Raw genomic sequence first — 26,915 nt, 5'->3', positions numbered from 1 at the left:
CGATACTAGATGACGTCACTAGGGGATTACTTTAGTGAGTGCAAATGCAAGTGTAAAAAAATCTCCTCAGGTGTCCCATTCCTCTTAGAGTTCTCATCTAGAAGCTACTAAGGGAAAAGTACTGGGACTGTAGATGGGAAATGGCTATTGTGATCCAACATTAAGCATGTGTCAATAGTTCTGCATTGAAAAATCAATATATGCATTTAAGCCAATTTATTTTTATTTTTATCTATGTTTTGCTAGACAATTAGTTTCCGGTAAAAAGGAGCCTCTTGTCCTTCTCTTACACATGTGGCTTTGTTCATAACATTTACCCAATGCTAAAGTTTCCTTTATGGAAGGAAGAATTTTTTTACCCTGAAGTGATTGAATATACAGAATCTGTATAATGTATCCTGTTCAAAATCAAAATTTTCTGGATCCTTTTCAGCACAAAAATTATGAGGAAAATTTTAGATAGATGATTAGTGTGTAAATGCAAATAAAATTTGCCAATTTTTAAAGGTGTAAAATGTTTGTTGATTAAGTCCTATTCTGGAAGAGCCCTGATGTAACTCTGCTGACACCCACAGTTTTCATGTTGCCAGTGCAAAGTTACCATCTGGCTAATAATGGGGCCATTCTTGCCATGAAAAGTGTCGAATATAATACCTTAACCACTGGCTTTTCAACATAGCTATCAATGCAGTCCTCCACAGTTATTTTGTTACATGTTAATTGTTTTTTCAATATAGGGATTAGCAATTCGAATATGTGAAGTTTTTGCTCCAGAGGTATGTTTGCCATTTTGTTTTGTTTTTTTGTTTTTTCCAGAGCCATTTTGGAAAGATTCTAGTTGACACCACAAAGGAAGTACTTTTTAGAACTGTTTGAAAGCTGTTATTAATTTTAAATTCCATTTAGTGGAACAGAAATTACACATTTCATCTTTAACAGCACTCTTCTGTTGCCATTATTTGATTTCAAAAGTAGCTTTGTTCCTTCAGGATGGCTCCAAGAACATCTGTGCAATTCCTGATGTTCTCTTCTTATTTAAATGCCAAGGCAATTACCCATTGCAGTCTGACATTAACGTCCTGTTCTAACAATCACTCCTTTTTTCCCCTCTCGTGTTTTTCTGTCACAGCGGAGAAATTATTCCAGAAAGTTTGGAGAAGATAAAAAAAAGTATATGAGGAGGTGAGAAGAGATCAGATGATGGTTCTTCTCCATGAGGTGATTTGCCTACTGGTGACTCATCGTGGGGTAGAATGAAGTTCGATAATGAGGCTGCTTGTGTATCAGCTCAACAGTAGAAAATGCAGCTCTGAAAGATTGCTGTTTTCATGTGTGTTTATTATTGGGTTGTTCCATTCATTTTGAATGCTAAAGCAAAGATCACAGTGCGTGGGGCCTTTATACCTCTGGAAACTGCAGCTATATGCAGAAGCTGCATCTTAAAGGTGCTGTAATCTCCCTGAAAGATATCACTGAAATAAGTTTCCTGACATGTCTCACCGGTCTCTGTGACAGGACTGTGGAAACAGCAAACAACAATGTGACCGCAGGCCGACACATTCTTTGATCAGCCAATCAGAAGACTTTGATGTGCTTTCTGCCTTTCAATCATTTTGCACGTTCTCATAGTGTAGTAGTTCAAGCGGATCATTCAGGATTAATGTAATATTCAGAATCATAACAGTTTATAACTATTTTGCTACTGTTGTATTTGACAACCATAAGAAGACACACAGCAGTGACATCTCAACACTATCTTTGGAGGACGGTTTTTAGGAAAGAGGGTGTGTGTCTAATTTAAGGGTTCGGTCTCAGGGAAGTTCTAGAACGGCTAAACTCGCTTACAACAACTTTAACTGCTCACTTTGTTTATTCATTTATTTTGTGATTCATTAATTTATTCATGCATTCATTAGTTGTACTTGCTAAGGTAAGCATCCAGACTGATCTCACAGTAAATTCAGAAACAGACTTTTCTTGAGCGGAACTCAGTCTGTACATACCAAAATTCAAAGCACTGCCCCCAGTGGCCAAAGTGGGAAGTGTTTTGGAATGTAAGGGGACATATGAGCTCCAGCTCCAGAAATGCCCATAGAGGGGCGCCAAAAGTGAGTTGTAAAGCGAGTTGTTTTTAAGCTGTGAAGGATGTAATACAGTGAAGTAAAATGCATATTTTATTGACTGTCCCCAAACCCCAGCCCTAAACCTAACCATCAATGGAATACATATGTATTATTTGTTTTAATGCAAGCAATAACACACTAATTTCTACCAATAAATCAATACTTTGGCATTGTCACAAACAAAAATGCAGTGGCAAAAAGACTGGGACTGGGAAGGGATGGGATGGGATGGGATGGCATGGCATGGCATGGCATGGCATGGCATGGCATGGCATGGCATGGCATGGGATGGGCATGGCCATGGAACCAACATTACATAAACAATACTCGACCATGGACAATGGCAAACATGAGGGTTAAATACTTGGACTAGGGAGAACACATGACAATGAAAACCAATGAACACTTAGAACTCTAAACAAGATAACAAGACTGCTAACAACCTAATGAAACAATGAACCAATGAGGGCAAGACACAAGAACATGGGAAACACATGACAAGATCACATGACAAGGAAAAAGGAACTAACATGGCATGGAACAAAAACATATACAATCCTGACAAGTAGACCAAACCTGTAGTTAGCTGACCCAGTAGTCCTCAAAAAGTTAGCTGTTACATTTAAATTGTCTGGTTATGCTAAATAAAATGTCTTGCTGCATTGTTGCAATGAAAAAAAAAAACAAAAACAAAAAAACAGAGGGCTTCACTTTTATCGGATTTGACTGAGTTTTGTAATCAACAGGGTTGACTGGACTGAGAAGGTAATTTCCAACTCATGGCTTTGCAGCGAAAATTTTATCACAGGTATTTTATTAACTCATATAATTATAATACTAGTACAGCTAAGAATATTTTATTTATTTATGATGGCTTTGTGTCATACTTTCTATAATATAACTACGTAGCTGTGTTACTAGCAATAGTGTACCCATAGCTATTTTTGGCATACAAAGGCATTTTGATACAAATATATACAGTAGGCAATATACAAAGTGCACTGCAAGTCACAGCAATAGTATTAATATTATTAATACTTGGTGAAGAAACACATTTAAGATGTGAACTTGTATGAAAAAGTGATGTCAAGTTCATGGCGCCATAGGAATCTGTTGTTTCTATTCAAAATTTTAATAATTTGCATTTGGTGTGCAAAAGTCTTTAGAGGGAAAACTGAACCTCTGAATCACGGTTGTCACTTATTATGCGAACGTGATTACTTCCTGGTTTCAATGTGGGACAAGAATTTAGGGCTGCATTCCACTTTACTTTTAACATCCACTCGCTAACTCCCCTAAGCACTTCGCCTCTGGGGAATCCCCGCCACCATTTTGGAAGTCCGTTCCACTTCGTTAAGTGGGCGAGGGAAGTTTCTGTTGACAGACCCTAAACCCCTTGATTTTGACTGAGTGAGCGAGCCTACTCTGATGTATGCTTCAGGCAGCTCCATATCACCCAATGCAACTTGATAGTGACGTGACAGCAGATTGCACTTCATAAACCCCACCCCCACACAACTCTAATGTATAATGAAAGTGATGTTAGGCCAGTTAAGCAGTTTAGAAAAGTTATATTGAGATTTAACAGCATAATACTTGTAGCTACCTTAAACTGTCTGTTTGCCACACAGTTATAGCCTATGTGTTCATTGTTATGTTAACATTTTTGTTTGTGTAAATCTTGATTAATCCTTTCTAACAATTCATTCTAATGGAAAAAAAATAAAAAAAATAAGCCTCCCACACTGCTGACACAACACACTTCCGGTCACACCAGGAGAAGGTATACACAATTAAACCGATGCAAAAATGTCTTATGGGAGATGCTGCTTGTCAGTAACTAGACATAATGGGGCTGATGCCAGGGTACTGGAATGTTTGGAAATATGTAGACTTCCCTTGTGATCATATTGAAGCAACTGGTTATATACTGCAACTGGTCCCCTAACCATAGGTCAGGGCCCTTTTTAAAATGTTATTTTCACCTGGTGGACAATAAAGCAGGTCTAAAAATCCCATAGACTTGACGGTACATTAAAGATGTGATTGAAGCCTTATTATATAGGACCAAAATAGCACAGGGACTAAAGGGTGGCCTCTTTTGACTTGGGCTACGTAGCAACCAACACCCTATAGAAACCACTCAAAACATCATATGAAAATCCTATGAGTTGGCTCGTACAACACACGTTTACTCCCATAGAGCAAAACAATTTTTTTTTTCCTAAGTTTAACCCCCTAAGTGTAAGTGTAACTCCTTACCCAAACCCTAAAGTTAACCTTGGAATGAGATGAGGGAAGTATATTACACATTATTGGTACATCAGTCAATAAATAAATATGGAACAAGTAACCAAATTTGCTAACAGATATTTCCTTTCTTAAAATAACGTGTTGGATAGTAGGCTAGCTCAAATTTGATGCTTGTATCGTACCAGTTTGAAATTCTGTTTGTTGATTGGTTGTCTCTATGGGAAAAAAAGTCATAACTTTTTTTGTAAGAGCCAAGTCGTACAATATTTTATGATTTCCCATCTCATACAAATCATTACAAGTTGTCATAAGACTATGTTGGAACAACCTTAAAGCATGGCTGGAAGTTTTCCACAGGGAAGAACCAGTTACATTTTCTTCAGAAAATGTCCAAAAAAAGAAACATCCCTTTTTCAGGACACTGTATTTTAAAGATCATTTTGTAAAAATCCAAATAACTTTACAGATCTTTACTGTAAAGGGTTTAAACAATGTTTTCCATGCTTGTTCAATGAACCATAAACAATTAATGAACATGCACCTGTGGAATGGTCATTAAGGGGGCTTTCACACTGGGCACATTTGCTGCGGTCCGATTCTGAGTGTGATTGTTCCCGGTGCCCCCCACAGCTTTGGTCTGGTTTCACACTCACTTGATTCTATCGAACCCCATTCCATTTGCGTTCATCTTACGTCATCACAAACACGCATGGAGAACACAATGCGACTCATCATACTTTTTGTTTTTTTGTTATTTTGGTGCCATTACGCACAGCAGAGTGAACGACAACTGCGTATATGTGCGCTTCATGGTGTAACTCATCAGATGTCCAGGGGAAGGCGGCTTGCTGCTGCTTGCAAACGGCATTTTTTGAGGAGACAGCTGATTGCAAGGAATTCATCTGCATCTTTGTTTACACTGCACGCTTACTCACGCTCATGTCCAAGGTGAAGTTATCGCCACTGTCATCTTCTATTATACCCTATATTTATAACCTATAATAGTATTTATATATATAGTATTTATTAGGTGTATAGATAGATAGATGTCGTCATCGGCTAAAACACATGCGCACATTACTTTACTTCCTGAACGAGTGCGCACCCGAGTCCGAGTTGCTTTCACATTCACGTGAATCGCGCTACAGTACCATTGCAACTGAACTCAGACCACCTCCTACAGGTAGTCTCGGGTTCGGTATCACGGTGCGCTCCCTGGTCCGCATGACAGCTTTCACATTACCAATTTTTCATGCGACCCGTGCTGTGTTTCGAACTAAACTGCCAGTGTGAAAGCACCCTAAGACACTAACAGCTCACAGACGGTAGGCAATTAAGGTCACAGTTAAAAAACTTAGGACACTAAAGAGACCTTTCAACTGACTCTGAAAAACACCAAAAGAAAGATGCCCAGGGTCCCTGCTCATCTGCGTGAACGTGCCTTAGGCATGCTGCATGGAGGCATGAGGACTGCAGATGTGGCCAGGGCAATAAATTGCAATGTCCGCACTGAGAGACGCCTAAGACAGTATTACAGGGAGTACAGTATTACAAACCCACCTTCGCTGGACAGGACTGGCAAAAAGTGCTCTTCACTGACGAGTCGCGGTTTTGTCTCACCAGGGGTGATGGTCGGACTCGCGTTTATCGTCGAAGGAATGAGCGTTACATTGAGGCCTGTACTCTGGAGCGGGATCGATTTGGAGGTGGAGGGTCCATCATGGTCTGGGGCGGTGTGTCACAGCATCATCGGACTGAGCTTGTTGTCATTGCAGGCAATCTCAATGCTGTGCATTACAGGGAAGACATCCTCCTCCCTCATGTGGTACCCTTCCTGCAGGCTCATCCTGACATGACCCTCCAGCATGACAATGCCACCAGCCATACTGCTCGTTCTGTGCGTGATTTCCTGCAAGACAGGAATGTCAGTGTTCTGCCATGGCCAGCGAAGAGCCTGGATCTCAGTCCCATTGAGCACGTCTGGGACCTGTTGGATCGGAGGGTGAGGGCTGGGGCCATTCCCCCCAGAAATGTCCGGGAACTTGCAAGTACCTTGGTGGAAGAGTGGGACAACATCTCACAGCAAGAACTAGCAAATCTGGTGCAGTCCATGAGGGGGAGATGCACTGCAGTACTTAAAGCAGCTGGTGGCCACACCAGATACTGACTGTTACTTTTGATTATTCCATTTCTGTTAGTCACATGTCTGTGAAACTTGACCAGTTTATGTCTTAGTTGTTGAAACTTTTTATGTTCATACAAATATTTACACATGTTAAGTTTGCTGAAAATAAAAGCATTTGAAAGTGAGAGGACGTTTCTTTTTTTGCTGAGTTTATTATTCATATATACCAGACATGGGCAACATACCTCCCGCAGCTCATTTATTCTATAAGCGTTTTTCATTGGATTTTTCAGTTATCTTGCACTGGGACCTAACACGCCTCTACAAACGTTTAACATCCTCAGGGTTATCAGATTTGAGATGCAAACCCCCCAATTAGAGATTTATACTTGTGCAAATTGGAAATATTCTGCCTAATGCTATACTTATTTTGTGCAATCTGGCAACCATGCATGGGAGTGTGCTCTTTTTAGCTCTCGCTTTCCCCTTTTAACAAATGTAGTGATCTCTAGTGCAATATTCTGTTCAAGGAAAAGTTTTATACAGCCACTCTGTGTCCAATTTTGAAGCTGCTTGTACTGTTTGGTTCTACTAATTCTCAGTGATGAACTTTAATAAATATAGATCTCGGCATCATTGAAACGCGAAGGGGTAATCATTGACACGCGAGCAAAAGCAAGCGAGAGGCAAATATGTATTTTTTATTTGTGCAATTTAGAAATGTCCCTCACACATGTATTTTAATCTTACTCTTACAGCAAACATTTATCATAGTCATGCAGCCTGTTTTATTCAGTTGTGTGCTGAAACATTAAGTTCTATAATTTTCGATTTTTAAAAAATTTTTTATTATTATTTTTTTTTTTTATTAAAACAGAATGTAGAAAGAAAAAAAATTTGAATAATAAATTGCCAGGGAAGTAGAGATGGTAAAATAAATAATTTTTATAATTATACTCAGCCTTTATTCATTTTTATAAATGCCTGATAGCAAAGTATCTACCTTTGTAGAGCAATACAATACTATTGCAGAATAGTCCCATCAGTCACATATACACTTCAGAAAACTGAGTACACTATTTCTGGGCTTAAAAGATACAAGAACCAAATCAATGCGGAACATTGTATCTCAAAAGGAGTACAATGTGGCACCCTATGCACTACTTAAAGCCTGATGTGGCCCCTGTACCAAAATAGTTGCCCACCCCTGATACAGATGCTCTTTCTTGGTTTCTGTCTCTTTTTTCTTTGTTTCCTTAGGCATTTGAGTTGAAAATATCACCACAGATTGGGCCAGAATCACAACACACTATATCATCTTAGCTATCTGAAACATATTACCTATATGAGAAACTAAATTTATTGCATAATTCTTCATTGTTTTATGACTTAGTTTTCATTCTTCTATCAAAGTCAGCTTTGTTGCATGGAACCCAGCTGCCCACTCTGATTTTGATGGCTGGACTGCAGTATTGAGTCTTAATGGTCCTGTACAAAATGGCAATACACACTCAATAATGTACTCTGAGGTCTATATCTGCAAAGAAGCCTCACAAAATAACATTCTAGCTGTGTGGAAAGAGTCTGTTTGTCTTCATTAAGTTGCCATCCACAGCTTTCCTATTTCTCATCGCTACTCCAGTAAGACTGTAATGGACTAGTAGATGTGTGATGCTGGAAAGACATTACAGATCTGTTGCCATTCACAGCGAAGGCACACAGCTCACAAGGTCATAGTACACTGTAATTGGTATTCAATCTTTAATGTTCATTTCATGGTAAATGAGTACTTTGGCTTTCTACACTGTTGGAAACTAATTAATACTTGTTAAATGAATTATTTTTTAAATCTCTCAAAAAGTCTTCGGAATCTCAGCCAAAGCCTTTTTGGACACTTCCAATCCCGTTGTGGAATAAATTCAAGGAATTGTTCAGACAAAAATGAAAATTCACTAATCATTTACTCACCCTCATACCATACCAGATGTGTATGACATTCTTTCTTCTGCAGAACATAAACAAATAGTTTTTTAGAAGAATATCTCAGCTCAGTAAGTATAATATAATATGAATAGTGACTAGTGACCAAAATTTTAAATTTTAAAAATCCAAAATGCACATAAAGGCAGCATAAACGTAATCCATATGTCTTCTGAATCGATTGATTTTAGGTGAGAATGTAACTAATTTTTCACTGTGTATCTTGCCATTGCACGATCATGATTTCAAAATCGATTACACTTCCTAGTGCTTGATGCATACACAGAGCGCTAGAAGGCGCTATAGGAAGTGTAATAGAACTTTAAATGATCACCAAGGAGACTGCTGTCAAGATTTATAGTAAAAACAGTTCACCCAAAACCAACTGGATCACTTCAGAAGACATTGATTAAACCACTGGTGTCTAATGGATTACTTTTATGCTGACTTTATATTTCTTTTTTGGAGCTTTTGGAGTTCTGGTCACCATTGCACTTGCATTGTATGAACCTACAGAGCTGAGATTTTCTTCTAAAAATATTTGTTTGTGTTCAGCAGAAGAAAGAAAGTCACACATCTGGATTGGCATGAGGGTGAGTAAATGATGAGAGAATTTTCATTTTTGGTTGAACAAACCCTTTGAGACAGAACAGCGCTATGTTTATTTCACAGATCCCTCTAGTGGTAACAACTTGATGTGCAAGTAACAACTGGAGCACGTTCAGCCCCGACAAAACGTAGCAAAATTTTATTTAAACGGAAACAGTGCGTTGAACACCCTGTTGTTTTACGCAAGTGTTGCAACTATGGCAGCTGAATAGCCATACTTTGCGTTCTTTTCAAAGAATTTTCGGAGCCTGATGAAATCGGTTTAAATACGTGTTTAATACTACAAAATACGCTTGATGTTACAGTCACAGCCCTTGCAGTCCAGAATAGCAGAGAACATCTCAATCGAGTGAAGGGATATGTGGAAACTGTGGTTCCTAATTATGGTGATCCAACATTTGCTTCGCATTTCAGGATGACAAGGCAAACATTTCTCCTAATGTCTTCAGTTGTTGCATACACCAAGCTACAGTGGACACATTTGTATAGGACTTTAGTTGGATCCATTGTGCGCACTGCCTTTTTAATATGTTTATATACACATCGCTGCTGATTGGGTAACACCTCTGACACACCCACCAAACAAGGGAAATCGTACCTCAAAGCCCATTGCAATGCACACCATTTCACACCGTTTCGAGGATTCATGTCGTTCAACCCAGAAACCATAGCAAAACGGTGCACACCGTTTTGAGATTGAACGTGCGCCTGGTCAGGCCAAAGCCTGTGAGGTTATCCATAATCATTAAAATAAACAGCCGCGTCTCTACATTAGGGGCAGGTGGGGCTAAGCCCCACCAGAGTTGGCGCTTTTGTGCAAATTGCATGGCACCATCATAAATGTATTTTAAGAAATAATATATTTTCTGCAACATAAACATGCTTTATGTCTATTATAAAAGAAAAAAAGTATCTATTCTTTTGAGAAATTCTATTATTATTAAGGTATATAATAATGTTAATCAGTAGAGATCTGGAGAACGCCATGCGCATGTGTAACGAGCGTTCAATGATAGCCTGAGGGGCTAATTTGCCTTTTCCCCTGAGCCAATCAAAAGCTTTGATCATATTTATGTCAGCTGTTGACATCAGCATCGGAAGTTACCGCTCTTTACTGCAGACCTGCATAGTGAACTTCATTGGTAGGTTTTAAAAGCTCATTTTTTTTTCTAATGTGCTGCTGGTTGGATTAGTTAAGCACGGTTCATCATTTCATTGAATTGTATGCCATTGCGCTGAGGTGTTGTGTTATTGATGCATTGGTTTGTATTAGATGACAATGACTGCTAAATATTGGGAGTCTGTCATTTTATTTAGTTTTGTTATGCTGTTCATTCGATTTAGTGAGATAATATACACACCCTTTGACGATTTGCCTATTTGTGGTTTACTTTCAGTCACTTGAGCTTTTTGATGTGGATGTGCACGTCTCGGTGGTGTTTTGTGCTGAGATTAAATTATTAGGCATGTTTGTGTGGCATCATGTTCAGAGGTTGCCCCAAAAATGTATTTGTCACTCTCTGTAAAATTTCTGTCATGGTCTTTTTTTTTTAATCAGTCATACTTGTTTTCATTTTATAAGTACTAGGGCATTGAGGGGCGTAGCATCTATTATAATGGCACATACATGACAAAGTAGATAGGCTTTTATGATGGATTTTTTGACCCCCCTTTTTGAGTCCGGTGAAACCAATGAGTTCTAGCGTGAAACTTCTACCTGTCAATCAACCGCTGCGCTAAAACAAGGTTTTTAAACTTTGCCAGTTAAAGAGCATACACACATGCACAATTTACAGATCTTCATAGTCACTGATGTGAACATAAAGTGTAACATGAGAAGCACATCTGTGAAGTTCAGTTAACACAGTTACACAGTTACTAATAGTAATGGACAATTCTGCTCTAAACGTGATGTTTGCGCAAATTCAGTGCATGCATAATTGGCTGAAATGATGCACTGCTTTTTTGTTTTCTTTTTGTTATTATGCAGTTTGCGCTTTATTATCATTCATTAACACGATGAAGTAATGATTTATGTATGCAGTCATGAAATCAGATACCCTTTATTCAAAATCTAAACGCAAAAGTGACGCACAATACCAGGTGTAAATGATGATGGTGCCAGTTAATACGCATCTAATATGCATATTAATGCCAGGGAATAAACAGGGCACATGCACAGCGGGAACGTGAGGGACAAAGAATGAAGTCAAAACTAATGCACTAGGTTAAAATGTTTTTCTTATGTATTTTTTATCTGCTAAAATGACAGACAGAATTCTGAATTATTCGTCAATGTTTCAAAGATCAGTCAAGTAATTGATTAAGTGATTGTTTGTGCCCCACACTAAATAATGACCCTGAGTATATACACTGACCCTGATACACTCAATGACCCTGAGACGCCACTGAATATAACAAAGGTATTTATTGTCAAATTGCTATTTTGTATGTAACCATAGCGTTTATGTTGTGTAGGTTTAATATAAGGCTAAATCAGACAGGTTAACATTAGGATACTTCTAATATTCACTTAAAAGTGTTAGGCTATACTTGCAATAAATTCAGCATATTTAATAATTAAGTAACTTTTAAATATTTTTGCTCTTTCTGAGTAATCCAGCCAAAGAAGTCAAAATGACACTAAAGAAGTCACCACACATTCAAAAATGTATATATAAACAACCTTTACAAAGTAGTATTTGCTCCATGAATCTCCAAGGTATTTCAAAGAATACAATGGAATTACCACCGTGGATGTCCAAAAATGTTACTTTTTGTCAGTGGATAGTTGTTTTTACTCTTAAAATCAGTCTAAATCTATTAAACTAATATTGCCTGTTGAGTTAGAATGCAAATACAGTGTTCTTATCACTTGATTGATAGATACATGATACTCTGTAGATACATGCTGTATATTAATTAAGACGAAATGACCAACAGAGGGCAGTGTAGCTTAATACAGGCACTGCTGGTTTTAATAAGGATTTTGTTTGAACCAGACACATCATTTACTGGAATAAAGAAAAGCCAAAGCTTTAAATCTCTTACAACAAAAGGGTTTGATTTAGTAGTTTAGTCTGGGAGCGGAAGAGTTTAGAAAACAAGCAATGTGTATGAAGCTCTTAACAGCAGGCCACAGATGACAGAAATACAAAGTTAAAATAAGTTGTTTGCTATTTCTTCACCAGGTCAACTCTTTTGAACTGTATTTACTAATAATTTCTTTTGTTGTCTTGGTTTTAGTGGTTTACCTCTTGTGTTTGTTTCTACTCCCAACTTGGCATAACTATGGCATGAATTTGTATGAGATACACTACCGGTCAAAAGTTTTGAAACACTTATTCTTTATGTTTTTTTGTTTTTTTTTACATTTATATAAAAAAATAGTAATAGTAGAATAATAGTAAAGTCATCAAAACTATGGAATAGTTTAAAAACGAGCTTATAGCTAACTAGCAAACCACGTAGCTACTTTCATAGCTTGACAGCTGAGTGGAAGCTAATGTGTAAACAAGTATTCACCAAACTGTTTTGTTCAGGATTCACAGTTTGGTACCCCCTTCAACCGAACTATTCCAGTCATTGCATTTATAAAATGTAATATTTAAAAGTCTGGTTTTCCACCGTTGAAAATTCCCCTGAACTTGTATAGCAGAATACAATGTAGCTCCGCTGCCGCTGTTTATCTCTTGACTTGGCAGGTGTAAATGCTTCATGTTTTACAACCTGCCCCTAATTGACTGGCAGTATTAAAATAGTCAGCATTTGACTAATACTAAACAGTACTACTGATGTTTATTTAGCTATTTATTTTATTTGTATTTAGTCTTTATTTTAATGGTCAGCATTTGACTGATACTAAACAGTACTGATGTTTATTTAGCTATTAACTTTAATTGAATTTATTCTTTATTTTAATGGTCAGCAATTGACTGATACTAAACACAGCACTGATGTTTATTTAGCTATTTATTGTATTTTTATTTATTCTTTATTGAAATTGTCAGCAATTTACATACTAAACGGTACTGATGTTTATTTAGCTATTTATTGTATTTTTATTTATTCTTTATATAAATGGTCAGCAACTGACCATACTACCATACTACATACGACCATACTGACTGATACTGAACATACAGTACTGATGTTTAAGCTATTTATTGTATTTTTATTCTTTATTTTCTCAATGTTCATTTCTAGAATTTGTTGAAAATGTATAATAATAATGTCAAATAATCTTTGATAAAAATATTTAAGAAAGCAGCCTTCTGAGTACCTTTGCATAGTCATATGCACAAAAAGTTCACAAAATCGGTGAACAATCCACATAGAAAAGCTCAAAAATTAACTATATCGACCACCATATCGGTAATCGGTGAATTTCCCCCCTCTAATATCGGTATTGGTCTCAAAAATCCCATATCGGTCGGGCTCTAGTCAGAAGTTTACATACACTAAGTTAACTATGCCTTTAAGCAGCTTGGAAAATTCCAGAAAATTGCCTTTAGGCAATTAGCTTCTGATAGGAGGTGTACTGAATTGGAGGTGTACCTGTGGATATATTTTAAGGCCTACCTTCAAACTCAGTGCCTCTTTTCTTGACATCATGGGAAAATCAAAAGAAATCAGCCAAGATCTCAGAAAAAAAAACTGTGGACCTCCACAAGTCTGGTTCATCCTTGGGAGCAATTTCCAAACACCTGAAGGTACCACGTTCATCTGTACAAACAAAAGTACGCAAATATTAACACCATGGGACCACGCAGCCATCATACCTCTCAGGAAGGAGATGCATTCTGTCTCCCAGAGATGAACGTAGTTTGGTGTGAAAAGTGCAAATCAATCCCAGAACAACAGCAAAGGACCTTGTGAAGATGCTGGAGGAAACAGGTAGACAAGTATCTATATCCACAGTAAAATGAGTCCTATATCGACATAACCTGAACGGCTGCTTAGCAAGAAAGAAGCCACTACTCCAAAACCGCCATAAAAAAGCCAGACTACAGTTTGCAAGTGCACATGGGGACAAAGATCTTACTTTTTAGAGAAATTTCCTCTGGTCTGATGAAACAAAATTTTAACTGTTTGGCCATAATGACCATCATTATGTTTGGAGGAAAAAGGGTGAGGCTTGCAAGCCGAAGAACACCATCCCAACCGTGAAGCATGGGGGTGGCAGCATCATGTTGTGGGGGTGCTTTGCTGCAGGAGGGACTGGTGCACTTCACAAAATAGATGGCATCATGAGGAAGGAAAATTATGTGGATATATTGAAGACATCAGCCAGGAAGTTAAAGCTTGGTCGCAAATGGGTCTTCCAAATGGACAATGACCCCAAGCATACCTCCAAAGCTGTGGCAAAATGGCTTAAGGAGAACAAAGTCAAGGTATTGGAGCGGCCATCACAAAGCCCTGACCTCAATCCGATATAAAATTTGTAGGCAGAACTGAAAAAGTGTGTGCGAGCAAGGAGGCCTACATACCTGACTCAGTTACACCAGTTCTGTCTGGAGGAATGGGCCAAAATTCCAGCAACTTATTGTGAAAAGCTTGTGGAAGGCTACTCAAAACATTTTACCCAAGTTTAACAATTTAAATGTTTTTAATAACAATTTAAATACAGTGCATGCTGGGAATTTGAATACATGAGCGTGATGTGCGTAGTTCTCTTGACTTATATATTATTTTAGCTGAATAGTTTTCTAAGTTTGATAACTTATCACAAGATCAGCCAACAAAAACTTGATAATTGAGTTATCTCAAGGGCAGTTATTCTAACTCTACATTTTAAGTTATGATAACTAAAAGGCAAAATAATTTTATACAGTGTACAAGCGGTGATGCTTTGTTTTTGTAAAGAGCGGAGAGTGATTTTGTACTGAAGACGGACTAAACAAATTAAGATATATATATATATATTTAAAGATGAATCTTATTCACTTACGATACTCTATGTAATTTTGTACAAAAATGCATGTTTAAGAAAAGTTCACTTTACTGGATGTTTTTACTTTTGGGTTAGACTGTATTATTTGAACATTCACTGAAAAAAAATATGACATTATTAAATTGGTAGTATTTGTTATACTTCCTTTTAGTTTATGCAGACTTTATTAATAAAAAATAAAAAAAAGTGTCCAGATGGAGAAGGATTTTTATTAGGTTCTCATTACTGGAATACATTAATGATAAAAAAAATCCTGTCCAGACACATTTATGTATTCATTTATTTATTCATTAAAACACAAAAGTAAAACATGGTTTTGGCTTCGCTATAAGCTAAGCATAATTTAATTTAATTTAAACTGATTGATCTCAGTTCAGGAGACTCCAGGCTGCCATTAAAGTGTGAAACTTTCGACACAAACAAAATAATCTATTCCACTGCTCACCACAACTTGCTGAATGTTTGACAAGTTTATTTAGTGATAGCTAAATGACTAGTAGTTAAATACTAATAGTTAAATGATTAGTTCAATAATAAACATATGATGGTTCTTCAACACTACACCTTTAAGGAATTGTCGTAGCTCTTTACAGCAATTAATTTATGTATGTAAATTTGCCATCTTACGTAATAAATGGCGTCATCAGGTAATTTTGCTACTTTTAGCGACATTTCTGAGCCTTTGGCAATTTGCCATGAGAAATAGTTGGCAACACTGTTTGCCTTTGGGAGAAATGGCAACAACACTACATCTGGTAAGAAACCTCATTAAGTTTTTACATTAGAGACTCTAATAGATTGACTCAAACAGGTTTAGTTTCATCCCATATGCCATTTTAAAAATGTCATCGATTTATCGTGAAAAGGCATGCTTTTAAACATAATGACGAAGTACGTGGACTATAGGCTCATTTTCCTTAAACTATCCTATATTTGCATTATCAAATTGAGAATCAATGGATGCATCCAAAAGCTGGAAAATGTTGCTTTCAGAGGCTGTATATGGAGTTTGGATAAAAATAAGGTCCATTTCAAACTGTTTTGAGACCAGTGCTGACAGACAGCACACTGGAGGTTAAGTCATTCCCTAATTAGGGGGAATGCAGCCAAGTGCATTCACTCCTAACACCTGTTCAAAAGTTCAGTTTCAGGCTGCAGATGATGTTTGGACTACTCAGCATGTTTGGCAGACATGGAACAATGGTAATCAGTACATATACATATTTTAACATGGTTGGCAGTGATTGGAGATTGCTGGCCATTACTTTGAATCAGAATTATGCATGCTAATTTCTGATCTAATGTCTGTAACGTCTCAGAAACATGAATAACCAACACTCCTGGAGTCATAAACAATCTTATGAAAAAAAAAATCAGACTTTCTAGAGCTTGGTATTATTTAAAATTTCAGAACTTAGTCCCACTGTCCATATATGTGGACATACATTCTTAGGAAAACAATTTAAAAAAAGAAAGAAAAAGAAAAGAAATATATTATTATTACTATTTTTGTTGTTGTTGCAAAAACATATATATATATAAAAATAATAATAAATAATAATAATATTATGATTATATATTTATATATATATATATATATATATATATATATAAAAATAATAATATATAAATAATAATAATAATAATAATAATAATAAATAAGAATAATATTATGATATATATATATATATAGTCTCTTTTTTTTTTGCATGTTTCTTAGGGGAGATGCACTTAGCAGTCACGCGGTCTCAGGAGGCTATTTTTTAACAATATAATGTCATGATGCAACAAATCTTAGTGGTCTTAAAACAGCTTTAATTTTATTTATGCAAAATATTATTAAATTATTTATTTAGATTTTGGTGTCAAATATGACTAATTTTTGACAGGCTTTGTTAGTCACTCTAAAATCTACTAAAGTAAGTTTGCTTCTTGGTTTCATTTGTGCTTTTAGGGTCCAAAGATGAACAAACAACCAAGAACATCATGAGCAGCACCAGCTAACAAAACTGGCTCTGTAACCAAAATTTCAGCTCCATCTATGTGTCTTTGTGTTTAGAAAAAAGTGTGAAAGTCTAGTGTGCAGAGTGTATGGAGCGTGCACCTTTGTCTTCCCCTTGTAGTGTCTATCTCTTATCTGTTGTTTGATATTTTTGCCCTCGGGTGGCGCCAGCAATCAAAGAGATTATGATGAAGTGCAGCCTGATGGTGGCTGGCTACCAGGCATGCAGGAAATCTGAGCTTCTTCAAACAGATACTTCTTAGTCTTCAGGTCGGCCAGCGCAATGTTGACTTTCTCTTGGACAAAATCCACTCTGCAGAGGAAATGTGGATGGCAGTGGCAATTGAAAGAGATGACTGAGCTTACATTTTACAAGCTTTTCATTTTATGAGCTTTAAAATTTTAAGTCAACATGGAAGCAAAATGGACCCTAGTAACTTTCTTAAAAGTTCCTGGACTTACTGTAAACATTTCATTTGTGCATGTCATTCCAATGAAAAAAGTTTATCAAAATGAAATTATTTGTTTTGCCTCTGTCTTTCCTCTTCGGCTGACATCACTAAGCCCTCTCATGTTGCAACCCCTTTCCTCTAACCACCTGTCATATAAAGACCAATTTTCACAATCCAATCCAAAATTCCTGATGGTTAAAATCAAATCCCAATATAGCTTGTTAAATGAGCTTAATGTCTTTTTAAGTAAACTTGAATTTCTTAGTTCAGTCAACTTAATTATAAATCAATGCAAATGGAATATACAGTAGAAGTTCAAATACTTATATTATCATGTCATATCACTTGTGATAAACGTAGAAGTAGTTAGGGCTATCCCATTGTTAGAGGAAAAATTAACTGCCATTTGTTGGTTGACGGTCAGTTGATGATCAAAATTCAGCGTCTGATCCCTCTATCATACTCTGATATAAGTTTTTCAAGGAGACACACATGGGCATCAACACTTTACATGCAAATCACAATGATGGTGGCAGTTATCAAGAAACAACAACCAACAGCATGAATAAAAGCTGCAAACCATAAAAAAAAATTTGAAGACAGTAACATTGCAATTTGCATAATTTATTCACGTGGCAGTGCATGCTGGCAATCCGAATATGTGAGCGTGATGTGCGTAGTTCTCTTGACTTATATGTTTTTTTATTTTAGCTGAATAGTTTTTATACGTTCGATAACTTATCACAAGATCAGCCAACAAAAAATTTATAAATAGAGTTATCTCAACAAGATCAATGCAGGGCAGTTATTCTAACTCTACATTTTAAGTTATGATAACTAAAAGGCAAAATTATGAAAATAGTGTACAAGCGGTGATGCTTTGTTTTTGTAAAGAGCGGAGAGTGAGTTTGTACTGAAGACGGACCAAACAATGTAAGATATATATATATATATATATTTAAAGATGAATCATATTCACTTACGATACTCGATGAAATTTTGTACGAAAATTACTTGCACACTTGTTGTGAATTCCCAAACTTTCTTGAAAGGACATTTCTTTCACAGGCTCATATTTATGGTCTCGTAAATCCCTTTTGTGTGTATTTTATTTATACATTTTAGTACTCAAACTATTTAGAGACATCACTGAAAATGGAGACTAAACTGTTTACTCCATCTCTACCCAAATGAAAAAATTTGAATTCTCTACGGTTTCCTCTGGTCAGCTTTGCTCTCTTGAGAACACCACAACAACAAATGCCAGGACTCAGTGCAGGCCCATAAATCCCATTCTGAGATCAGTGCTACAGAAAGAGATATTTATAGTCCTCCTTCCCCACAGATACCAGTTTATTCCCCTGTCTGGTTACTCCCCCCAAGACGTTCCAGCAGTTGTGTCTAAAATAGTAAAGAAACAATAGAGACTGGGGAAAGGAGGGATGGTGAGGCAAGGGTGAAGAAACAGGGGTGTGTACGACGGCTGGGTATAAAAATGACCAGTCTGAGGGACTCACTCAATGTTTGCTTTCTCTGTCATTATGGTCACGGCTGTTCCTGGACTGAAATTTCAAAACTCTCACTTCCAAACAAAGCCCAGACAAGCAGCTACTGAGGAAGATTATTTAACTGAATTAGATGGGCATCTGCCCAAACTCACGCTTCTCAATCACAGAGCATGCTCCGTTCAAGACTTGAGTCCATTTGATTGTACAGGACAGACACTATAAAATAGGCAAAAAAGTAAAGGAAGCAGTTAATACAGTTATTTGTTGCCGTGGTAAGATATCCCCATACAGCAAGATACAACAACATTTTTCTAATAACTTAGCTGCCACTCTTCTAAAGTGTTGTAGGTGGTTGCTAGGACATTGTTATGCGGTTGCTAGGTTGTAACGCTTTTCCAACATCTGGCTGAACGGTTCTAAATCAGTCAGAGTAACGATTTCAGTAGCATTTCCACTTGAACATGGTTCGATCACAGAGTTCTCAACGTGGTTACCTACATGTACTCGGGACAGAGTACCGTGCTGGTCGAACGGCTTAACTGATGTGGCAACTCACGATTGATCACTTGCTGAGTCAGTCCATTCTAATCCTGATTTCACAGCACCACAGAGGAAAAAGAAACTGTAACAGTGCCAATGAGACCAAATTGGTTCGGAAGGGCACAGTTCTGCAACAGCAACCGTTTGGCCCGATGGTGGAAAAGCGCTTTAAGGTATTCCGATCCCTTGATATGCTCGGGTCTCTTTTCCAATGCAAGTCTGTGGAATTTTTTTTTTACCTGTTTTATTGTCTGCCAGATGGAAATCTTAAATCCATACTAAGACTAAGTCACACTAGGCTTTGAACATGCAAAATTATTTCGGACAACGCAGTGGACAGGATATGATAACATGCGCGAAGACTTCTATTTTTATTAAATAATAAATCACAAAAAACGAATAATATTAGATTCAAAATGTTACAATATATACTATCTACACACTTTCCTGCAACAATAAAAACATGCAGCTTTGAAATGTGTATTACCTGTATTTAGCCAGAAGGTCAGTGTTTGATCTTCTATTGGTCACACCTCATCCGGATTTGGTGAGAGTTCACCAAAATTAAACTTTCTTCCGCAGTGGAATGTGAAATTTCTTTGCATGAGCTTGCGTTTCTTGTCTCCTGGATTTGGATGCGTTTCAATAGTAATGAATGAAGCGCAAAGTGTAGTTTGAACGCACTTTTAGAAAAATAATGGCACATCTCTCTATAGGAATTCACAAAATATTAGTTATCATTCATGACACCTGGGGCGACAAGTTGCCAAAGTATTATGCAGTAATTATAAACACTAGTAATAGATACAGTTGCATCAGCAAGTACCACTATTAATTTAGCAACAGCTAAAGGTGTTTTTGATTTTTGTAGTTGTTGTTGCAGAAACCCTGAGGCTTATGCACGGAAATGCACGTAAAAGTAACAGCTCTCTGGGGCATATTTGACGACTGATTTTCAGGTAAAAGGTTTGTTTCCCAGAATACTGAAATAGCAGGGGCGCATGACAACTGATAAATGGAATGTTCTTTTAAGACTAACTGAAAATACTGTTTGAACCATTAGCAGTATTACAGGTAATATCAAACTGTCAATCCTCTTCCATTTGAAAGGATTCTTAAAAAATGTCCTAGGCTGAAAGCCCATCCATCCATCCATCCATCGTATGTAATATAAAAAATAAATAAAAATAAATTATTAAAATATTTACATCCATGCATGCGTCCATCCATCAATCAATCTACTCAACAATGCATTGTATAGTCTGAAATGTAAAAAAAACAAAAAAAAACATTTTAGTGTCAACACTGTACATAAATGTATTTTAATCATCAAAGATTTACAATATATTACATACAAAGTGGTAAAAGAGAGGCACAATTCTTTGCAACATCCAAGATATGTTTACACATTAGAAGGCACTTTGTGAACTTAAAAATACTGTTTGTTTTACACACGACTTGTTTGTGCAGCATTCAAATGTTTTTTTTTTTTTGGCTCTCTCAATAGTGTGGGTTAATGTATACTATTTTTGAAAAGCTGTATTTACAATACACTTATTTTCCTTGGCTGACAAACACAATATACTTTTTGGTAAAAGTAAAACCACACACACACACACACACATGCACACACTACAGTATTCTTAGACTGTCACTCACACACACACACATGCGCTCTGACATTCACATCAAATGGTCTCATTAACACACATTCTTCAAATAATCCAGAAAATCCTGAATTGATCTGTAGAAATTTAAAGTCTTCTACAATCTCCTATGAATATTTGAGGCAAAACATGTTCCTGATTACATTTGGCTCTTGGTCAGCTTTAAGAGGAGAATACGTGTGTCCATCCAGCTCCTCTAGCTCGGAAGCACGACCTTCCTCAGTGTGAGCTATACATAAGTAATCTGATAAAGTGCATTAAATATTTGGTTATGAAACAAAGCTTTATGAAAAGGCCACATTGCTCCACTCCACCTTGTGAGGCCTGAGAAACACCATTGCAAGGATCCAAACATTCAGTTTCTGCTGTTCTAGGCCAAATGTATTTTTAAGCTTATCAACAGCAGCTGGTGGCAGAGAGAGATGGCGTGAAGGTGACGAGACCTTTCTCTCATTTGTCATCGCTTACGCTCACAGAGCAATCTTCTGGGATCTTCTCTTCAGAGCTGCTACAGGTTGACAACTTATCTAGGTCATCCTCAATTTCGTTGAAACGCTCGGCCACACACTGCGCCGTGAGCCGGGCCTCTGGGTCATGGTCCCAGCATTCGTTGATGGTGGCGCAAACCATGGCCACACCCTGGAGACAAAAGAGAAGTGACATTAAAAATACTAGTGATTCCTTAAAGTGTTCCAGATCAATGTTGCTTCTGGAAAACAATACATAAATTGGCTAATCAACATCTTTTGGTCTTTGGTCTAAATGTGCTCTGTGTTTCTCATTTGGTCAGCATACAGTACATAACTGATGGTATTTTATAACTATTTCATACTGCACTACAAGGGCAACTTGCAGTAAACAATGATAAAAAGGCTTCAAAGTTTCATTTTTCCTTGGTTTTTGTGTAAATGTTGTAGTTATTGCAATTGAGTATATGTGAGTCAAACCTCTGTCCTAGAACAAATAATGGTTTAAGGAACCCAATTTCTGTTTTTGACAAAATGTGTCATTACTGCATTTTGCCTTTGCTTGACCAGTCTAAGTTGGTTTTCTCATATTAGCTGGCTTGCCAGCATGGTCAGTCTGGTTTTAGAGGGGGTTTGGGCACTTTTCAGCTTGTCAGTCTGGGAGAACAGTTGGCTATCCAGCCAAATTAGCTGAACACTAAGTTAGCCAGTCTGGGAGATCTTCTAGACCAGTTGAAGATCAATATGGCCAGGCTGGGAGACCAGCTAAGACCAGGGATGAGGCACAAGATTCAGATCAGGGATTAAATTCAGGCCTCTGTTAATAGACGTATGTATGTTTTTTTTTGTTGTTTTTTTTACCTGGTGCTTCATCCAGCTGTTTGGGATCTCCGGCCGTCCCCTGTCTCTCAGCACGTTGTCCTTCATGCTCTCCACACAGGGGTGCTCTCGAACTTTAGATCCAAATGGAGGTTCATAATCCTTCACCTCTGTGAAGACAATCAGATAATCAGACTCTCATTTCTGAATCAGGAACCTTTGTAAGAGTCTAACCACTTATGACAGAATGAAAAATCATCCAGGGAGAGCATTTTAAGAGAGGTTTGGTTGTAACAGCCTTGAAGTACTCAATGAGCTAAGTGAGAAGTATTGAGGTTAGAAAATCTTATAGCTGGAAGCAAGACCTCACTGGAAAAAAATCATGTTTTGTATGCTCTAGTTATTTTATCTGGTATGGGAAACCAAATTGTAAATGCGACAACTGCAGAGAAATTGGACAGAATCAGTTGCTCCATCAGAATGCCAACACTAAATAATAATGAGAGCCTGTTTGCGAGTCAGTTGTTTTGTTCATGAAAATAAATTGGTGAAATATGGAGCTAATCACCGGACTGTGCCAGGGAGCTGCACAGAGCTGGAGCGTAATTTTCAGACCTTGTGAAACGTAGCACTGTGCAGCTGTGGAGGCCCAATCATATATCTGTCTTCAGCACTCATAGCCAAATACTTCAAAAACACACACATTTGACAAGAGCCAGCTATAGATAACGCACACACAGGGTCCTAGACAGGAGGGTAATCTGCAAGAAACAACAAAATCTCCTCAGTTTCGCGAAAGATCCCGAGACGTCATAAAACAGTGGTTAGGCCAATGTAAAATCCATTACCACAAATAGTGTTAGATGAGTATGTTTACTTTGGAGTAGCGTGTTCTTGTTTGGAGAGTGTGCTTTGTGGTTCTGCCCGGGCACTCTGGGCCCACAGGAAGGGGCTAGGCCAGCATGTAGCCCGGGACAGGAAGTGGAGGACTGTGATTGGGCCCCTGTGGAGAAGCTAACTCCACAAGCGAATGCATCCTGTTTTTGACAAGTGGACTTCCCCTGTTTTAGCTCTTAAACAAAATACTCCCGTCCCGCTGTGCTATTTCTGCTGTCCTCAGTGCCCAATATGTGGGTCTAACTTGATTGTGGTAAAGCGGACAAGTCTCATTCCCACAACGGTATCTGCCGTTGCCACATTGAATCTACAGGGCTAAATTTTTGTTGCTTAACATGTATGCAGTGCACATTTAAGGATTTGTAGGTCAATGACAAAACAGGGTGGCCCAACTAATGAAAAATAAAATCTTTCAAAAATCTAGTTTAAAGGCATGTGCCAAGTTCTTAGAAATGTAATATTTCAAGTTGGTTTCAAGTGGTTTTGAAAAACCATTATACTTAACAAAAGGTTTTATTTAATTAAACTGAAATTGTCAGGTGGTACAACCATCAAGTACAATTTTTTAACATATTTCCTTAAACCTACATATGTAATTTCATACATGCAGGTGTATCTTAATCATTATTTTCAAAAACGTTTTTTAAATATATTTTGTCAAGGTAAAAACTTGGGGGAGGGCATTGGGGGGTTTGGTTACATAATTAATAATATAATAAAGTAATAAATGATTATGCCAAACTTCTGTTTTCTAGAGTTTCTTCCTTTCAATTAGACATTTTTTTTTTTTTATCTCATTATGATCTCAGAATGGTTGTACCACTCTTACACTTCTGACATTTTTGAATATACATGTATGTATAAATATAAATGGTTAATCCACTGTGACCTGTGAACAAAATGTGCCTTTTTAAAGAATTTTTTTAAAAAGATAATTCTAAGCTACTTATGCCAACAAACTACTTATGCCAAAATTATTTAATATTTCAGCTTTAATTGGACCAGATAGTTACACCACTTAATAGAGCGCAGCAGTCTAGTTCGTGAAGTAAAACTCCCATTCATTTTTTTTCTATAAACTAACTGATTTTTAATGATAATGATAACCTTTTAAGACAGACCTACCTTGAGCTCCGAGGTTGTTCATCGATGGTATATGCTTCCATTGAAGCCATCCGTCTGTGTTATTTCAACTTCATTGTTTAAAAATCATGTTTGATAGCGGAATTCATTGTAATCAACTACATTACCCATGGTCCAGCAGAGAAAGCTTCACGGATCATTATGTGGCAGTCAACTAATAATACCTGTTGACATTTTAAAAACACGTCCATGCACGAAAGCCAGAACCAAGGAGGTCTAATACAAAGAAAAGCTCTCCAATTATATTTGCGATTTAAATTTTGCTTGCAATACATTTTTTTTCATCAGGGTACACGTTTACTTTTCAAAACTTGATCCGACACTGAATGCTCAAGCAGCCTAAATTACACTTAGAAAACTTCTGATGTTGCTATAACAATGCAAAAAGCAGTTACCAATTTGTTTGAAGTGAAAATCAGTCCTCCTTTCCTGTTTAATTAATCAATCGCACGATCATGCAGAACATCTCAGGTTTTTAAATCCATAAGGATCTCTATCTCAACGGCAATACCAGAAGTGATGACAGCCAACTCGTCAGCAAGATCTCGCGCTCTTCGCTTTCAAATTACTTAAAGCGTGATTGCGTTACTCAAGGCCAGCTAGAAGGCCTGGACTGGGACATATCCTAAAGACCACACCCACAAGAACAAATAAATCAACCTGATTGGCTGATGAATCTGACCATCTGACTTTAGATGCCTATTCACTGCACTGTTGGGGGATTCTGTGGAAATTCTGAAGGCCTGACGGGGTGGAGCTCAGACTCACGTGCTGCTTCGGCTAAGGAGCATGGCTTCGGGCATGAGATTTGTGAAACAGTTGTCACACTTTGCTTGTAAGCAGAGGAATACATTCTGAAAATATTTTTTGTTTTTTGCTATTCGTTTGTAGATTAATTAGGAGTTGAAAGCGATTGAAAATACACAGGCAAAAAGGTCAATGAGAATGAAAGGATGAAAAAATATTTATTTATTAGGCATGTTACGCCAGCAGAGAAGGCTTTGCTGGCCCTGAGAAATCGCCACTGTCCAGTAGAAGATGTGGCTGCCTACAACATAAAGGTCACCTAGCATCAACAAAGTCTACAACTTTCTTTCTCAGTCTCTCTTCATTTACCTCTCTTTTTCTCTATGTCTTTTCTCAAGTGGCTATTGCCTGGTCTCCACAAATACACTCGCTATGTGAGGAACGCCATGGTTTTGGGAACAGATGTCCTGCTGACTGAGGCCTTCCACCATGGGCCCAGCCAGCACTATCCAGGGAAGCACTTTTTTACTACAGCTTCCCTTTCAGATTAACCGTCTGCTACCTCCACAGACCTGCCTGTCTGACTCGCTGTAAAAGTATTTAAATGTCTGAGGCTAGAGCAGTGCAGCAACACTGTTGCCTGACTGGAGAATTTTTTGAGAGTTTTTGAGTAGACCGTGAGAGCATAACACCCTTCCGTGTTTGCGAAGAATTTGAGTCTGTGAGAGGCATGGCAACAGCGAATCTGAGTTCTCTAGTGATGGATGGCCACCCTGCATGGGGTACTGCCACCTGCTAACCAGCTGCTGTCTTCCATTTACTTGTTTTCTCTGTTACTAAGGAAGGAAGAGAGTTCTCCTTGGCTGGCAGTCTGAAGTTTGTGCTCTACTACTCTAGCGCAGGCCGCGCCCTATGCACGGTGAGGAGTGGTTCCAGGAGAATTTCTACTTGAGCACAGTCCGGCACGGCACAATTACAAACCATTCTCACCCCGGATTTCTCGTCATGGTTATCTAACCATGCTTAACCGTGCTGGTTGAATGGCTTTAGTATGTGGCGGCTCATGATTGTCAATTTGCCAATGTCAAGGTAACTCAGTTGTTTCTAGGTAGCTGGCAAAGTTAGCAAATATTTGGTGAAGTTAATAAAAGTTAATAAAAAGAAGTGTATGTTTAGTGTATCTTCATGATTTTATGATGATGGTTTAACTAGCATAGTACAGAGGGGGTATGTCAGAGCATGTGGCTAACATAATTGCACAGGGACAGTGTTAAAGCAATATACACATGCAAATACAATGCAAACACACTATTGCTTATATGTATTACCAAAGCCTATTAAGATAGAAAGCTGCTACAGCACACTTTATACTCCATGAATGCAACTCAATTGTCATGAAATTTACACCGTATTCAGCAGATATATCATCTTAAAAAAACGTACATCTCTTTGAAGAAAAAATATGACACATCATCAGTCACACTCACACCAATATGTGCATGTGCCAAGATTATACTAGCAACTATCTTCAAACCTCACCAAAGAAGGGAGTTCTAAAGATTCATTTAATATTTAGCACATTCCTTACATTCCCTGAGTCGAGTGAGAAGATTTGCTTGCTGTACCCTCT

The 26,915-nt window shown here is 37.6% G+C and overlaps 1 protein-coding gene across 1 annotated transcript in view; it reads right to left on the bottom strand.

The window, feature by feature from the left end:
* Positions 1–20,853: 20,853 nt before the first annotated feature.
* Positions 20,854–26,915, bottom strand: part of LOC127454485 (TGF-beta receptor type-2-like) — a 31,654-nt gene continuing 25,592 nt past the window's right edge. Inside the window, exons 6-7 of the mRNA XM_051721737.1 lie at positions 22,541–22,668; positions 20,854–21,851 (exon numbers count right to left, since the gene is read on the bottom strand). Coding sequence (XP_051577697.1) covers positions 21,663–21,851; positions 22,541–22,668 — 317 coding nt within the window. The 3' untranslated portion in view covers positions 20,854–21,662. The remainder of the gene's footprint in view (positions 21,852–22,540; positions 22,669–26,915) is intronic.

This window comes from Myxocyprinus asiaticus, chromosome 16 (genome assembly GCF_019703515.2).
Source record: "Myxocyprinus asiaticus isolate MX2 ecotype Aquarium Trade chromosome 16, UBuf_Myxa_2, whole genome shotgun sequence".
NCBI lineage: Eukaryota > Metazoa > Chordata > Actinopteri > Cypriniformes > Catostomidae > Myxocyprinus > Myxocyprinus asiaticus.
This window is presented reverse-complemented; position numbering and strand designations above follow the sequence as displayed.